The sequence below is a fragment of the Mus caroli genome, unplaced genomic scaffold (assembly GCF_978045245.1).
Source record: "Mus caroli unplaced genomic scaffold, Mus_caroli_1 scaffold_18, whole genome shotgun sequence".
In the NCBI taxonomy this organism is placed as follows: domain Eukaryota; kingdom Metazoa; phylum Chordata; class Mammalia; order Rodentia; family Muridae; genus Mus; species Mus caroli.
The window spans coordinates 62,912,188-62,929,796 of NW_028227273.1; the positions used below are offsets into that span (position 1 = coordinate 62,912,188).

At 46.8% G+C, this 17,609-nt stretch overlaps 1 protein-coding gene across 2 annotated transcripts in view; it reads right to left on the minus strand.

The window, feature by feature from the left end:
* The window catches only part of Umodl1 (uromodulin like 1), a 56,219-nt gene extending 45,595 nt beyond the window's left edge, over positions 1–10,624 (minus strand). For both annotated transcript variants that reach the window (XM_021149285.3, XM_021149284.2), the window contains exons 1-2: positions 10,408–10,624; positions 5,904–6,146 (exon numbers count right to left, since the gene is read on the minus strand). In XM_021149285.3, the coding sequence (XP_021004944.1) occupies positions 5,904–6,146; positions 10,408–10,486 (322 nt within the window). In that variant the 5' untranslated portion in view covers positions 10,487–10,624. The remainder of the gene's footprint in view (positions 1–5,903; positions 6,147–10,407) is intronic.
* Between the last annotated feature and the right edge of the window lie 6,985 nt (positions 10,625–17,609).

The window sequence follows — 17,609 nt, forward strand, 5'->3', positions numbered from 1 at the left end:
TGACTTCAACATTTGCTCCCTTCTATCAGCTGTCTTGCTTCCTGGGGACAAGGGTCACACATTTACCAACATTCCCCAAAGTGTTCAGAAGTGCCGTTCCAAGCCCTTCAAGTGTTAGACAATGCCAACCAATAGTTATGTTCTGAAGAAACCTGTGGTGGTCTGAGTGACAATGGCCCCCATAAGGGTTCAGATACTTGAATATTTGGGCCCCAGTTGGTGAAATTGCTTTGGAGGGATTAGGAGGTGTGGCCTTGTTGAAGAAAGTGTATTGGTGAGTGTTTCTCTATTGATGGTTCAAAAGCCCACACCATCTATAGTTAGGCGCCCTCTGCTGTGTTGCTTGTAGATCAAGATGTAAGCTCTCAGCTACTGCTCCAACCCCACGCCTGCCTGCCCGCCCGCCTGCCTGCCTGCCTGCCTGCTTGCCTACTGCTATGTTTCCCATCATGATGTTCATGATGGTCACGAATGCTAACCATTTGAAACAATAAGCCCCAAATAGATGCTTTATTTTGTATGTTTCCTTGGTCATGGTGTCTGATCAAAGCAATAGCAAAGTAACTATGACAGTATCCCATGAGGCAGGAGGAAGGTTAGCCAGGGCCTGGGAGGGGTGGAGAGGCAGCCCAGAGATGCTATAGTCTCAGAGACAATCCTCTTGGGTCCCCCAGGGTTTCTGGAGATTTCTGTAGCTAATGAAGAGAACTGTGGCCTCACTTCTATTGGGAACAAGTCCCAAGGACAGCCACTCAACCAAAGCAAATATAGCGTACAAGGTAGCATGGGCCCTGCTCAGGAAGCTGAGCCTTGTGTTTTGCTATTTAGAAACACATGGTGAAAGTCATGATTAGTAACATTGTCATTTCCAAGCTATGGGCTTGGTCCTTCATTTCCTCAATATCTAGGCGCATATACAATGTGTCCAGGTCGGAGAGAAAGGATTGAGCTGAGTCAAACTGCAAGCCAAGCAAGGAACATGTGTGTGTGTGTGTGTGTGTGTGTGTGTGTGTGTGCAGTCTTCCTGTCAGGAGCAGAACAGATGCTCATCTGACAGTGTGAACGCTAAAGAGGCCGTGGGCCAAGCAGATAGAAGAATGGGGGTGGGCTGGGCTGGGTAAGGTGTTCTGACATGAAGGCCAAACACTGCAGGAGGTTTGATATCAGCTATGCTCCGGGTTTCTGGGCTGTAAAGCATGTCCCCGTGAGTAAGATGCTCACTGTGGAGAAAACTGATCTGCAGGACCTAGGCACATTTCCTGCAGATCTAAGACAATTCTAAACTGGAAAGATTTGCCGAAATACAGGGGGGAAAAAGAGGCTACCTCATAAAAAGCGGAGAGTTGGTTAATATGCTAGCCACACAAGTGCCATGACCTGAACTCAGAAGTTCCAGAAACCCAGCCTTGCATAGAGGTACACACTGGTTATCCCAGCTCTTGGGAATCTCAGACAGCTGGATCCCCAGGGCCATGGGCTAGTCAGCATAGCTGGATTGGAGAGAGCTCCAGACAGCGAGAGACCCTGTCTCAAAAAATGGAGATGGTACCCAACCTGAGGTTGTTCTCTGGACACACACACACATACACACACACACACACACACACACACACACACACACACACACACGAAAAGAAAAAAAAGAAAAGAAAGGAAAGGAAAGGAAAGGAAAAGAAAAGAAAGGAAAGAAAAGAAGAAAGGAAAAGAAAAGAAAAGAAAGGAAAGGAAAGGAAAGGAGAGGAAAAGAAAGGAAAGAAAAGAAGAAAAGAAAAGAAAAGAAAAGAAAAGAAAAGAAAAGAAAAGAAAAGGGCTCTAACAATGGTTGCCTAGCAACAGTGGGGTTCTGGAACCCAAGTTCCTCATCTTAACTTTATTGCTGCTGGGAATTCCCCTTCCCCCAGGGAGGGCTGGTGACTAACTCTGTGTCCTAAAGGAATAGCCAGTCAATTTGGTAGAAAGTCAAAAATCTCTCCTTTCTCAACTCAGTGCAAACAATGAAACAACGAGTCAGTGCTCCTCAGTGCTTGGCAACCCAGCAAGTCTCAGTTCAGCCAGACGGCCCCAGAGATTCCTATTTGGACCACAGCCTCCAAGACTGCCCAGAGCTAAGGAATCCCTGGCTGGTGAGCACAATCCTTCTGGGATCCCCCTCCCTCTGATTCTCAGCCTGGTCAGCACAAGGCATCTCTGGGCATTTGCATGAAGATGGGAGGTTGGAGGTGGGCCTGGTCCAGCAGGGTTTATACCAGGAGTCAGAGTTCACCAAACTGCTAGCAGGCGGGGAGGGGCCATACAAACCAGGGATGCTGCCCACAGGGCTCCATCTGCTGGAATCTGCACTGAGGACAGATCCAATGGGTAATGTCCATCGCATGCAGCGTTCGTGATAACTAACCGTTAGAGGCAGTTGATGGCTGATTGGGTAATTACGCATCTATATGTGACAATTCTCTGAGGCCACACAATCAATGGCTACAGTAATATTATTGACAAAGAAGTCATTCTGGGGAATTGCTAAGTGATTAGGAAACAAAATAAATCAACAGAAAGTTCCAGCAGGGCAGCTGGACTCTTGTGCAGTGTTGGCCCTAGGGCATGATGGGACACATCTCTAGAGATGACTTTTGAGTGGCAGACTTTTCGGTGCTTGCTCTCTGGTCTTTGCTTTGCTTCTAAAATCTGTACCTGTTGAGATCACATTTATAACTATATATTAAACATTTTCAATAAGTGAATAGATGACTTAGCATTGAGATTCTTGGGGCTGGAAAGAGGTGATGACATTGGAAGTCACAGCAAGTATGCCCTGGGTGTCATTTCCCTGGTTTGGATGGCTGCTTACTGAGTGGGAGGAGAAAGAAAGTCATTATCTGGGCTTGCACCACTGGCTTGGGGAGAGAGGCTCCAAACACCAGGGCTGAGAGACAAAGGCTGTCCCCACTGAGGCAGAGGTGAGTGTGTCTTTCATCTTGTGTTTGCTCCTCTGCAACACCTGTGGGCCCAGCTGGAATCAGGCCTTGTTCTGCATACATTGGGGCCTTGGGCTGGAGCAGTTAGACAGTGGTGAGTTCACCTCAAATTAACAACAGGGGAAGCTGTCTGCCCACACCTGTGGTGTCAATGCTGCCCTGGAGGCAGCATCAAGTCACCAAGGGGGTGTCCCTGAGACACTTAGGTGCTCAGTTCTCAAAGATAAGATAGGGGACACTACAGTGGCCCCACAGGGCATATCAAGACACCAAGCTTTGACACCAGCAGGGACCTCCCTAAGGGAAACCCTGGTGTCAGGATAAAAATGATAAAAAAGACAGAGAAGCTATGGGCCTGGAGACAAAAAGCTGGGGAAGGAAGGAGGCCCTTCCTCAGGTACTGATTTTGTCTTTCCATTGATAAAGACAAGAGACCTCAGGCCCCATTGATGAGGCCAAACGGCTCAATCCAGCCAGCATGTCTTTTCCTACTGACACCTGAAAGATGACCAACCACTAAACCATGTCGACTCAGGGACAAGATGGTCTGTAACCTGTTGCCAACTCTGTAATGCTGGCTCATCCTGGACCCTGCAACGAAGCCACAGATCCCAGTTTCTCCTGAATGGAGGAAGAGGACGGTGGGAAGAGAACCCTTCAAGCTTCAGAGGGTGACAGAGGAGCCTCTGTTTCTGTCACCACTGATGTCCTCTGTGCCCTGAAATGCCTCCTCTGCTTCCCTCACTGGGACTGTTAGTCTCAGATTTCAGACTCCCTTATAGCAAGCTGTATTGCCTGAACTGAAAAACTTGATTCCTTGATGTGGGACAGAAGGAAGGACTGGGCACTCTTTTTTAATTATTGTAGAAGTATTTTGCATATTGATATTATTAATATTATTAATAACCTAGCACACTCTTAATGGCTTGTTAGTTCTGAGAGAACTCCGACTCCATCCCAAATCTAGATGCCCTTGGATATATACAGGGTTGATGCTGGCAGCAGCTGAAAACCTGACTCTGTTATTAAGAAGTGCTTGGTAGGCTGGTAAGACGGCTCAGTGAGTTAAGGTGCTTGATGCAAAACATCAACTTGAGTTGATCCCTAGGACCCACATGGTGGAAGGAGAGAACTTCCCCCTGTAAGTTGTTCTCTCTCTCTCTCTCTCTCTCTCTCTCTCTCTCTCTCTCTCTCTCTCTCTCTCTCACACACACACACACACACACACACACACACACACACACACACACACGTGTGCATAAATAATTTTGTCTTTTTTTTCCTCTGGAGTTGAGGACTGAACCTAGGACCTTGCACTTGCTAGACAAGCACTCTACCCCTGAGCTAAATCCCCAACCTCTGAAATCACTTTAAAAAAAAAGAAGAGTGTCAGCCCAAATGTCCACAGAGGAAGGAGGAATTCCAGGGCTGATAAAGAGGGAGTCTCAGACAGTCACCTGCATCTCAGGGGCAAGGCTGGCCTCTGGATGTGTGCTGTTCACCTGTTCCTATAGAGCTTGCTGCCTGGAGATGAGAGGGAGATAGGTTTTTGGGGTTAAAACCACCCTCCTTTCCAGACCACGTCTCTCTGAATACAGCACAATGTGAAGCTCCTATTCCTGTCTTTCTGCCGTTGTGGTGACCCATCTGACTGTCCCAGTTACCGTGTGACTACACAGCTCAGGGTCTACTGCCAGTCTGACCACAGTTGCACCGCCTGCAGGTCACTGGTCTGTCCCACACTGTGTTCTGGTGGCAGACCCAGGAACCTCCTATCCGCCATGACCCAAGAAGACCTCATAGAAGACCATACTCGATGCCAACGTCCTTCCCTCCCCCACCTTCTTTGGGCTGCTCCCTAGCTGCCCACTGTCCTATTTGGCTGGGCCTGCTAAGATCTAAGAGGTAGTGCACTCTTCAACCCCACAGGGCCACTCTCCCTTGAGAGACCGGCAGAACCTTTGGACTATACAGAAGCCCGTTTCAAATGATATTGACTCAGAACAAGCAAGCACACACACCCACACCCACACATACCTTTGCTAGAAGACATACTTGGTGCACCCTGCTCCAAATTAGGAGCTGGGTGCTGCGCTCCAAGCCACACTCAGCTCTGGCTATGACATGGGCAACCATATGGACCACCTAGGTAACCGACCTGCACATCCTACAAACCTGCGCCAAGGAGCAGAAGGCCCAGCACCTCTGTCTCTTTCTAGTGGAGACCAGATTAGGATTTAAGGTGAGACAAGAGTTCTATAGCAGCCTTGGGAAGAGAGCGCCGTCTCCAGTGTTGGAGAGGTTGGGACACTGTGTCAAACACCACTGTGTTAGAATCATTCAGCATTATAAAAAGCCACAGATGCTCATGTTGGACCTTGATCAATGCTGCCACCAGCTCTGAGGCTGCTGCATGGTGCAGAATATCCCAGAGGCCCTTGCTATACAGTCAGCTCTGAGTACCACTGAGGCTCTCCAGCCCATGGTATCTCTCCTGCATGTTAACAGGCTGATGATGGCAGACATAGTGGTATATTCCTTTAATCCCAGCAGTCAGGAAGCAGAAGCAGGCAGATCTCTGTGAGTTCAAGTCTAGCCTGGTCTACAGAGTGAATTCCAGAACAGGGAGGGCTACAAAGTGAGACTCTGTCTCAGAGAAACAAACACTAAAAATCAAAGGGCTGGTGATTCTTGTACTTCACTTGAGCTATGAAATCAGAAATCTGGGGATGGGTTCATGAAAAGCACCCCAGAAACACTAAAGTTCAAGAAAGACGGAGGTGTAATGTTCTAGAAAGATCTAGGATTCCAGGGAGACATCGCAGGCTTGCACACACAGCCCCAGCAGCTTCTCCCTCCAGGGGAAAAGCAGCTCAGCCCAGCCCTACCCCATCGCTTGCTCACCCGTGCCCCCCCGCCCCCCCAGTGACTCACACAGAACGCAGTAGAGGCCAAGTTGCTCAAAGCCCGCACAGCAGTCAGTCACATTCCTGGACTCAGGGACATCCATCGCCAGGTACTGGGTCCGGTACACAGTCTTGGGGCACTTTTTCCAGGGGATCCATCCTCCGCAGTACACGTAGGCTGTGTGAGAGGTCTGCACAGCCTGCAGCTTCTGGACACTTCGGGTCACCGGGTAGCTGCAGAGCTGGTAGCTCAGCAGGGAGAGGCCATTTTCTACAAAGAAGACCGCCAGAGGATGTATTAGCAAACCAAGGCGGCGAAGCACTGGATTAGATCACTGTGCCCTGTATGAGTGCTGGCTCTTGGCAGCAGTAAGCTAACTGAGGTCTCTACTGTCGAACGGGCCCTAGAACCAGCCCAACAGTCCTAGTGTGGCCTTTGCCTTTTCAAAAACCAAACCCACCCCTCTGCTTGCATAAACACATAGCCATTGACATCGGCCTGTACTCGAAGAACTCTCATCCTGTTCAAAGCCGGGAGCCATCCAGGCTGGATTTGACTGTAATGTTCAGCCCAACCAAGCACATAGACTTGGAGCCCAAGATCTGGACACCATGTCCCAGTTGTCACTCTGCCTTTGGTCCCACTTGCTGCAGACTCTCTTACATATCAGTATCCATAAATCTGAGTCTGGCCATGTGGCCCACAGACAGGCAAGAATCACCCAACAAGTGTGGACTGTGGGTCCAGGGATGGTAACAACAGCTTTTTTTTGGAATGGAATGGAAGATGGATAACCAAACATTTAATCTATGTCTGTATGGATGCATGCATGCATGCACACATGTACACACATACATGCATGTATATGTGTATGTGTGTACATGCATGTATGTGTGTATTTTTGTATGTATATATGCATGTGTGCATTTGTGCACTTATGTATGTATTTTTGTATGTATGAGTGTATCCATGTATGAATGCATGCACACATGTAAGTATGGATGCAAGTATGTATGAACACATGTACACACATGCATGTATATGAATGTATGCATGCATGTATGCATGTACATATATATGTGTGAGTGTATATATGCATGTATGGACATATGTATATATGCACCATCATCATCACTGTAAGAGGACACAACTGTCCTTGATGAAGGAGGCCAGCCCATCTTAGCTCATCTCCTCAGGCCTGCCCTGGGCCTCCCTCTGAGGCTGGCCTAGGGCTGAGAAACTGTCCTTTTCAGCGGCAGCAGCATGGCTTCCCAGACTTGCATGCCCGTGACATTTTCCAGCCCCTCACCACTTCATGATGGGCTGCCTCCCATGAAACCTCTGTCACTTTATAGCATAGAAATGCTAGGGGTCAAGGTGTGTCCTCCTAAAAGATGCTAGAACCTCAGAGCCCAGGCACTCAGACAGCAGCCCTGTTGGGCAGACCCTGGTAGGACTGCTATCTTTCTGAAAATAGGAAACTGGAACAGGCACTTAGGCACATGTGTGTGAGCGCACATGTGCGTGCATACACACACACATACACACATATTCACACAAGGAGAGAGAGAAAGAATGTGTGTGTGTGTGTGTATGAGAGAGAGAGAGAGAGAGAGAGAGAGAGAGCCATATGAGGGAGAAGGCAAAGATCAGGGTGATCTTCTACAGGCTAAAAGGTGGCAAAGATTTCTAAACACATCAAGAACACAGGCTTGGATGGACTCAGCCCCCATGGTCCCAGAGAGAGCCAGGCCAACACTTAGCAGTAGAGCCAGGTCCTCAGAGCTGTGGGAGAAGCCACTTAAGCTTCTTTACCTCAGCAGTCCTGAAACTCTCATGCAGGGCCCATGAATGCCCCCTCTCAGCTCCCCGTCAGCTGCTAGACGGCTCGATACACCAGCATCTTTGAATACTCAACTTCAGAGCCCCCTCGCCCCAGTTTCCCCAAATGTCGAGGCCTGCAGAGCCCAGGGCCGCAGCTCCCATCCCCACCTTGAGGACTAGTGTCTGGGGAAGCTTGGAGACGGAAGTCATCTCAGGAGCAGCGGCCATTATCACCCACTGGACCATGAAGTCACCTCTGCAGAGCCTTCCCTGGCCTATGGCAGACCACAGGTGGGGACAGCATGACATCTCAGCCGCCACTGTTGGGGGAGGAGCACTGCAGCTTCCTCCCAGGTAGACACAGCACAGAGTCCCACCTTGGCCCCAGAGTCCTGGGCTCTGCAGCCACCACCAAGGGTAGGGAGCAGCTCTAGCCCAGTCCCTGTCCCCCATGGGGTCAGCCTGGCCTTTGGAAAGCCTATAACTCCTCCTCACTGAAAGTGGTCACAGTCTATTCTGGAGAGAAACGGAGGCTCTTAGGACATGAATGTGGCCAGAGACCAAGCTCTCAGGGACTACCCAGGGGAGGGGTGGCAGAGAGTAGCATCTTGACTTTGCGGAGTCAGCCAAAGCTGGGGTAGCCTGCAAGAGCCTACTGGAGTTGATGGAGATTCTTCAACTTAGCCTCAGCAGAGACGTCAGCCATGTTCATGAAGGACACAGGCTCTAGGGAGCCAGCTGCCTCCACCGGATCCTTATAGGGTCAACAGTTCCTCCTACACACACACACCCAAACACACACACACACACACACACACACACACACACACACACACACGCCACACCACGCACACACACACACCATGCACCACAAACCACACACACATACCACACACACACACACACACCACACATACACACACATACACACACCATACAACACACACACACACACACACACACACACACACACACACAGCCTCCTCCATCTCCAGAAAAGCCTGGGAAACGTTCATCTTTCTTTGCTTTTTATCTTCTACTGAGGTCACTGTGCCATCTTCAACTCTGGGGACAGGTAGAGCTAGGGTAGAAACCCCCTTACAGGACCTGCTGTGCAAAGTCTCTTTCAAGAGCCATCACAGCAGGAGGTGAAAAATCGCACTGGGCTCTAGGCCAGTGGTTCTCACCCTTCCTAATGCTGTGGCCCTTTAACACAGTTCCTCGCGTTGTGGTGACCCCCAACCATGAAATTATTTTCATTGCTACCTCATAACTATAATTTTGCTACTGCTATTAATCGTAATGTAAATATCTGCGTTTCCCATGGTCTTAGGTGACCTCATCAAAGGATTATTTGACCCCACCCCCACCCCAAGGGGTCACAACCCACAGGCAAGAACCACAAACACCACACTAGAGTGAGTGCGGTTCCCAGTTCACTCTCCTCCCCCACAACCCTCACATTGCTCTACAAATGCCCACTTAGGTCATGAGGTCCTCCTTGCTCCTGAGAGTACACCCTGGCCGACCCCCTGCTGAAGGCAAGTGATGCTTGGCTCCCTCCTCAGAAGCATGCTCAGTGCAGTCACGCCTGGGATGGAGCAGCCCCCAGGAATATGTCATACGTCTGTCTCCCAACCCTGTCATTCCTAAAACAATTTCTATGTCCTGCAGTTATGGGGTTAGGTTGTAAAGTTAACACCTTGTACACAATGATAAGCCAGTACAGGTTCCACAGTTCTGAACCATGAGTAGGCAGGCGACCCCAAGGAAGGCTGCACTGTGTCCTGTGGTCTCACATGAACAATGAGGGGGTCACAGCCTCCTGTAGGAGATCCCCCGTGAAGTTCCTGATGTTTCACTCTGTCTATGACTAAGCTATATGGTACACACACACACACACACACACACAGCACAAAACAAATTCCCAAGTACAGTAAAATCCTCCTCTGGACAGAAAACAATGCAGACCAGGCTCAAAAATGGAGGAGACTTCAGAAACAAAACAGATCTCTGAGTTCCCAGCCAAGTCAGAAAGATTGTAAGAGGAAAGGGACCAGAAGGTTTGTGATCATAATTCCTTGGAGTCTGGGGTTTGGGGAATACAGGGTCTGGTCAGGTATGTTGGGTTGGGTTGGTAGTTCTGGGGATAGAACCCAGGCTCATGCGTGCTGGATACCCTGAACTGCGCCCCAACTCCACAGTGTCTTTTTAAAGACCTTCTGAGCAATGAGTTTCCCCATGCTTGGCCTACTCCCTCGCTGCACCCCCTACTCTGCAATTCTGTACTTGAGAACATGTGGCCGAGGGTGAGTCTGAGCCACGCTGATCTGTAAGCCACCCTGCTGCCCTTCCCTGATCTGTAAACAAGACCTTCGTGCTGGGTACCGAATTTTACACTCACATCCCTCCCTCGGAAATGTAGCACTTCAGGCCTAACCCAGCCTCAAAATCTGCTTCCCAACCCCACGGACCCTACACATTGGAGGCACACTCCCATTGGGGAAGCCCTCATTCTGAAAGCATACCCAGTGCTCGGCCGCAGCCTGTTGCTAATGGTACAGACAGTGTGGCAGGCAGGCCGGCCAGAACAAGATACCTCTCTCAGAGAAGATGCTTGCTGGCCAGCCAGGGTCCCAGCAGTCACTGCCCTTTCGAGACCCACTCTTAGAAGTCCCTTCTCTGGATTCACCCCTAGATCCCTCACCTGTAAAGCCACTGGCCTGGCTCAGGTCCACAGTACAGGCCAAAGCCAGCAGGAACAGCCTCAGAGTCCGGGACATCATCCTGTGGTGGTGTGCAGACAGGGCTTGCGACTTCTACTGCAGTGTCCTGAGTCCTAAGCCAGGCTCCGAGGATTCTGAGCTGCCCCAGCCTGGAGAAAAGGTCCCTCTGTCCTCTGTGCTGTTGCTAGTGGCAGTGACTTCAGAGGAGCACTCACTGGGAGCAGTCCCTTATGGCTGCTCATTAACGCCAGCCACCGACCGGCATGGCTGTGTCCCTGGGGGCACCTGCATGTCAGAGCCTATTCTTGCTCTGAGCAGATGGGATCTTTGAGGAAAGGTGAGCAGTAAGCAGCTTCGGCCACATCAGTGAGTCTCATCTTGTTTGTACGTAGAAAATGCATTTCAGACCCAGATCTGACTCTCCACATCGGACACGAAGTATTCCATTACCCAGCTGCTCCCAGCTGGCAGGAGAAGACAGGCCCACATCAAAGTGTCACCTCGGCTCCAGAGGGGAGCCTTCACACCGCTCAACAATAGAGGTCAGAGGTCACAGCCAAGTTCGTCAGCTCCGCGAAGTCCCAACTGGGCATGGAAATGCTTGCGCTCACAGAGACTTTCTGTGCCCATCGGGGTTCAGAATGGAGAAAATATGAAATGAACAGCCGGAGGTGAGTGGGCAAGCCAGTGACCGGACAGCATCCATGTGCCATGTTAAGTGGAAAGTGAGCTCAGTTATGAGAGGCCAGAACAAAACCTCCCACAATTTCCCCACACGAAGGTGCTGCCGTGGGGCTAGGTGAACTCAAACACATCCAGGAATGGTAGAAGAGAGAACTGTCCTGAGGGTTGGTAGAAATGTTGATGATGTAGTCTGTAGTTATTAGTTATCATGTTATGCAGAAAATGGACTTTTAAAGTTTCCGTCTGGTCTGGGGCTGGGGCCCAGTGGGTAGGATGCTCACCTGGGTTCAGTCTCCAGTATTTTAGAAACTGGGTTGGCAGCGCATGCCCATTATCCTAGGACTTAGGAGACAGAAGAAAGAGGGTCTGAGGTGTATTGTTCTGTCTTGTTCTGTGCTATACAGGGAGCTCAAAGGCTAGCCTGTGCTACATAAGGACCTATCAGAGAGACACACACATAAATATACACATATGTACACCTAAATACACACACAATATATAATTGTACACATAAATATGCATATATATACATATATAAAAATGCATATACACTTGTACACTCACATAAATGTACACATGCATATTCATATAAAGATGTTTGTGTACACATACATAAACGTGCACACATATCAATATATGTGTGCAGGGGAGGTGATTGTGGGGTGGGGGAGGTGTCCCCATGACCACTGTGGCCAGCAGAGTGACTATCTGCAGGAGACAAGAAGGTAATTTGGTTCAGTTTGACTAAGTGGGTGGTGTTGGTTCAAACTTCAGGAGTCTGACCCTGAACAGTTTATTTTAGGCATATTTAATCACAGTGCACTTTGGAGAAAATTTTCTTGGTGCTAAGGAACTCAATTCTGTATCCACAATAAACTATGAAGTAATCTAAGTCAAGGTCAGACATCACTACATCAAAACTCTTTGTAAAGTGCATTTGATACATTCTACAAAAATGGGCTCTACAGATTGAGAAGGCCAAGCTTCTGATAAGGGTGGGGGGAGGACCCAGTGTGGTCTTAGCCACATTGATAGTTCAGAGGTCTCTAGGTTATTGATCCCACACACCCCCAGCCTTCTAGCTGGATAACAGGCTGTGTATCCTTTCTTTGAAGGCACAACCTTGTGTATTTAACATCCCAAGTTCTCCTGGTACTTGAGAACACATGGATCCCCATGCCTCCTACATCTCCTCTGCAGTTACTATTTAAAGAAAAAAAGTGTGGCCGTAACAGAGGCCAACGATGAATGCACTGTCTGTATGTCTAGCCTAAATAATATAGGCAGGCATAACAGTTATAAGAATAGCTAACTGTCTTAGTCAGGGTTTCTATTCCTGCACAAACATCATGACCAAGAAGCAAGTTATGGAGGAAAGGGTTTATTCAGCTTACACTTCCACATTGCTGTTCATCACCAAAGGAAGTCAGGACTGGGACTCAAGCAGGTCAGGAAGCAGGAGCTGATGCAGACAGAGGCCATGGAGGGATGTTCCTTACTGGCTTGCTTCCCCTGGCTTGCTCAGCTTGCTTTCTTATAGAACCCAGGACCACCACCCCAGGGATGGCACCACCCATCACAGGCCCTCACACCCTTGATCACTCATTGAGAAAATGCTTACAGCTGGATCTCATGGAGGCATTTCCTCAAGGGAGGCTCCTTTCTCTGTGATAACTCCAGGTTGTCTTAAGTTGGCACACAAAACCAGCCAGCTCACTAACAAAAGGCCAAGGAAAGGGGGAAACCATGTTAACCATGGTGGACATTCAAAGGTCACCTTCGAGATTTTGTTTATCTCTTCATGCATTATCATTTAATTTGACCATCGATTGTAAGAGACATATGACATTGACAACCAAGATTGTGCTTGAGTAACACTCTAGAGTAGCTTTTGTAAAGCTGTGCTTCCCAATCTGCCTGTCTCTTGGTTGATTTCCACTAATATTTTTGCCATCAAATTAGTAGTTTTACTAATCCTGGAGGGCATCTTTGAGACCTCACTGTAGTCCAGGGCCTTGTAATTCCTGGGACTGGTAATAAAAAGAATCTTTGGCATGGCAAAACAACATCATGCAGTCTCCTATCAAAGGTGAGCCTTCCATCCCCTCTGACGATAGGCGTTTGGATTCTGCATGGGCAGGCTAAGAGTCGGCATGCAATGCCCTCAGCAAACGTAACAGCATCAATTTGGGTCAGTGTGTTCTTGTTGTCTTCCCAAAGCACCGGCTTATTCTTTCTCCTGGGGCATCTCCTTTTGATGGGTTTGTCTGCTCCCTTCAGATACTTCGTTTGTCAGGTGGTCTGTGGGACGCTGTCCCGGTTGGACTCAACAGATTGGGAGCCATGTGGGACTTTGTTCATTTTCTGGAGAGACACAGGCATGTCTTCTTCCTGATGTTAGGAGAACATCTGACCCTTCCCATTTAACGTGTATACTAGGCAGTGTCTTCTTTAGGGTAACCTGGTTTGGAGCATCAGAGGAATTACTATCCTTTAGAGTGAAAAATGTAAAATTAGCATCGTTGAATATGGCATAGTGTGTGGATATTTAGGTGGATGTATATACTTCATATGTATATATTACTATATAGTAAATACTGTACATATCATATACATTATATAAATAATAACAAATCTTGTCTATATTACATACACTTATAAATAATAATATTTATTATTACTTACATATTTATTATATATTGTGTATATTACATACAGTATTTAAATAATACCATATATTATTAAGTTATTTATATATATACTAATATATATATATATATATATATATATATACTGTTAACATTTAAGTATTTAATGGTGTCATTACACAATAGTTTGATTCTGTGAATTGTAAGGGATTCCAGTAATAGGATCAATATTCCATAATTTGCAAAAATTCCTTGAAGCGTTTGCTATTGCAAGCAGGATCATTATTGTTTTTTAGTTATAACGGGAATCCTAGAAAGGAAAAGGTGTATAATAAATTATTAATGGAACCCAAGGTTGCTTCACACCGGTGAGCAGAAGCAACAGTCACATTAGGAAAAGTATCAACCATGACACGAACATACTGTAAACATCCAAATTCTGAGGTCCGAGTAGCATCTGCCCCATCTAATCTGGCATTAGATTTTAACCTGCAAGGACGGGTTCAGCCACTAGAGGGCAGTGGTGTAAAAGAAGAACAAAAAGTTGACTTTTTTTTTTTTTTTTTCTTTTTTTGCCTCTTAAGCTTAGCGGATGGTAAGGGACCTGGCAAATCAGAATCAGCAGGAGTATGAATTATGAGACAAGGCTGAGCTTATTGTCATACAGATTCCTGAAGAGAGAGAAGTGACTGTGAAGTAACATGAGCGGTGGGCTTGAGGTTAAGTCTTGCAGTTTCAGCACCGTATGCAGTCAGTTCAAATATTCAGTGGTTGATAAACACCCAATAAAAGCTGATTGGTAACCTTGAGTTCAGACTGTTGAGTTGGACAACTGGGCAGAGGGAGTAAATTCAATCGTTTTTGTGGGCGAGATGGAATTGCATTGTCCTTTTGAAGAGCCATCTATAAAAGCGTCCAGAGCAATCTCTGCAGGGTTTTTAGATGTAACTTTGGGTAATATCCAGGGGTAGCTTTAAAAAGCTTTGAAGGGGGATCTTTAGGATAACCATGAACGACAGATCTTGAGTAGCATGCAAACGCAACCTGCCAATTATCATCAGTGTGGACCAAATGACCACCCTGCATTTATTTCAGAGGCACAGTGGTTTCCACAGGCTTCTCACCAGTAAGGTAAGATGTGTCCTTCAAGTCATTAGCAAGGCAAGTGTATAATTTCTTGCAAATAGGAGTTACAGATTGTTGCAGAGAATTACGACATGCATAAATTTGTCTAGTACCATTACCTTGTTGATGTGTGATTCCAGTGGGTGGTGAGTAGGAAAGAAGGCTAAATAATTGATAAGGAAGTGAGGGATCCATTCTAGGAGCTACTGCTTTATTTAATAAACTCATAACTCTCTCTGCTTTGGGTGTTATGATTCTTATAGAATTTAGCCCAGGGTCTCCAGGGAGCAACTTAAAGGGTGGAGCCAAGTCTTTAACAGTGATAGGCAGATAAGAGCATACCCCAATAGACATGGCCCCCACAGTTCTGTAAGTAATTGAGGGTACATTGTTTTAGAAGTTTTAAGTGGAGACAATAATGGAGATTTTGAAATCTCATGAAAACGTTCCTGGTGATAATTAACTCAATCCCGTGTGCACGACAAAGCTTACATGAATCTCCTCGAGGAACAACTAAATAAAGATCAGACATGATGACCTCGAAACTTTGTAAAGGACATGGTACATGTTCCATAACGTGTGTTCTATAGATTGACGGAGAAAAGGGTCTGGGGAGGATCCATCCTGTAAGGTCTCACTATACTCAGACAGTGCAAAGATCATCAGACTATTAATCCCATCCACCCCCAGCCACTGTATGGGTATCAGGTTATACATCCCGCCCTTTGAAGGAGCAAACCTGTGTGTTTAATATTCCACACTACCTTAGCACTTCTTTATGAACACAAGGACCTCCATGCCTCCTACAAACATACATGTGCACATGACATATTCCCATGTGCATATACACATAAACATACACATTGCACACATGTACAGATACATAAACATACATATTTATATGCACACAAATGTGCACATACATGCATCTAAATATAGACATGTACATACACATAAATATATACATGTTCATGCATGTAAACATATACACGTACATACCCACAAATATGCACATGTTCACATAAATATACACATGTACAAACATAAACATATACATATATACACATAGAAATATATACATATGCATGTATGTAAACATATACATGCATACACATAAACATACAATGTACATGTGCATATAAATATGTACATTATACACATATACACACATAAATACACATGTGTATACACATAAATATATACATGTGCATGCATGTAAACACAAAAATACATACACATAAACACATACATGTACATATACACATAATTATGCACATGTACACACATAAATGTACCCATGTATACACACATATATACACCTGTATTTACATATGCATATACATGTAGATACATAAACATATACTTGTACTCATATAAATATACACATGAACATACATAAATGTACATGTATGCACATATATTTACACATATGCCATTATTAGCACATGAACCCGAGACCTGGTAATGTTCTTCAAAACCCCTTGGGGAAACACTGACTCTCTCCCAGTGTTTTATCACAGAGTAGCAGAAACTCTCATTTCACCCCAGCTGTCTAGCGGGAGATCATGAAGATAACCCACATCAGCAGTTCAAACATCCCCTTGCTGGCTACATCCTCCTGCCTCTTGGCCAGCTCAGGACCTCAACCCTGCATGCCTCCCATATACCTCAAATCGGCCAGCCCTCTGCTTTCCCTGCCTCCCCGTAGATCACCTTAGGCTGCAGGCCCATCGCTTCAGGAACACCCGGGTCCTGTGACCTCAATTGTCTTTCTGTCCCACCTTTTCCTCCAGCCCATTTGGCAAAGCACGCACAGAGATGCACAGAGCCATCTTTCTGTTTCCATGGAAGCCTGCTGGAGAAAGTCATGTGACCATCTGGATAAGGACTCAGTTATCTAACTAGCCTCTACATTCCCTTCCTATCCTACTTCCTGAATGACTATTTCACATATTTCCCCTTTCTAAAATCTACTTCCACTCTGTTCCTACCTCAAGCCATGTAGCACATTTATGGAAGACAACTATATGTGCTGTTCTCAATCCCATGAGCCTTCTGTGCTGTCCCCTTCCTCCCCTTCTGTGCTTGGGACATTGGGGATGTCTCTCCGTACCTAAGCCCTGCTCGTACTTGGACTCTCCCACCCTCCCAGTCTCCTAGGGCGCTTCCTCCTGATTCTATCTCTGCATTCTCTTCTGAGAACTCTCTTCCTCTCTTTGTTGTTTTGTTTTGGAGTTAGAATTTCACTATGTAGCCCAGGCTGGCCTGGAACTGGCTATGTAGCCCAGGTTTGCTTCAAACACAATGGTTATTCTGCCTTCATCTCCCAAGGACTGGGATTGCAGGTGTCTATCATCACGTGTATGTAGCTAAATCTTAGTTTGACTGATCTTCTCATCAGTCATTGGCTTTTAGACATTCTTTCGTCTTCCCAAGGGGTGGGGGGAGAAGGCAGGGAAGGAGGGAGGGAAAGAAAGAACTCTTTCCTGCCACTTCATAAATCCCTTCCTTTCCACAGCCCACATGCCTACTGTCTGTGTTTCCCTGGTTCCTCTCACTCTTTTACCTCTTTCTAAGTAGGAAAAACCTCGCAGAGATGCATCTTATGCATGAAGCACATTTATCTCAAATGCACAGCTCAGTGAAGATTTACACGCAGCCACTGCCTTAATCCAGATATGCAGCATTGGCAGGAATGTGATGTACCTGTCATTTCACCAGGTATT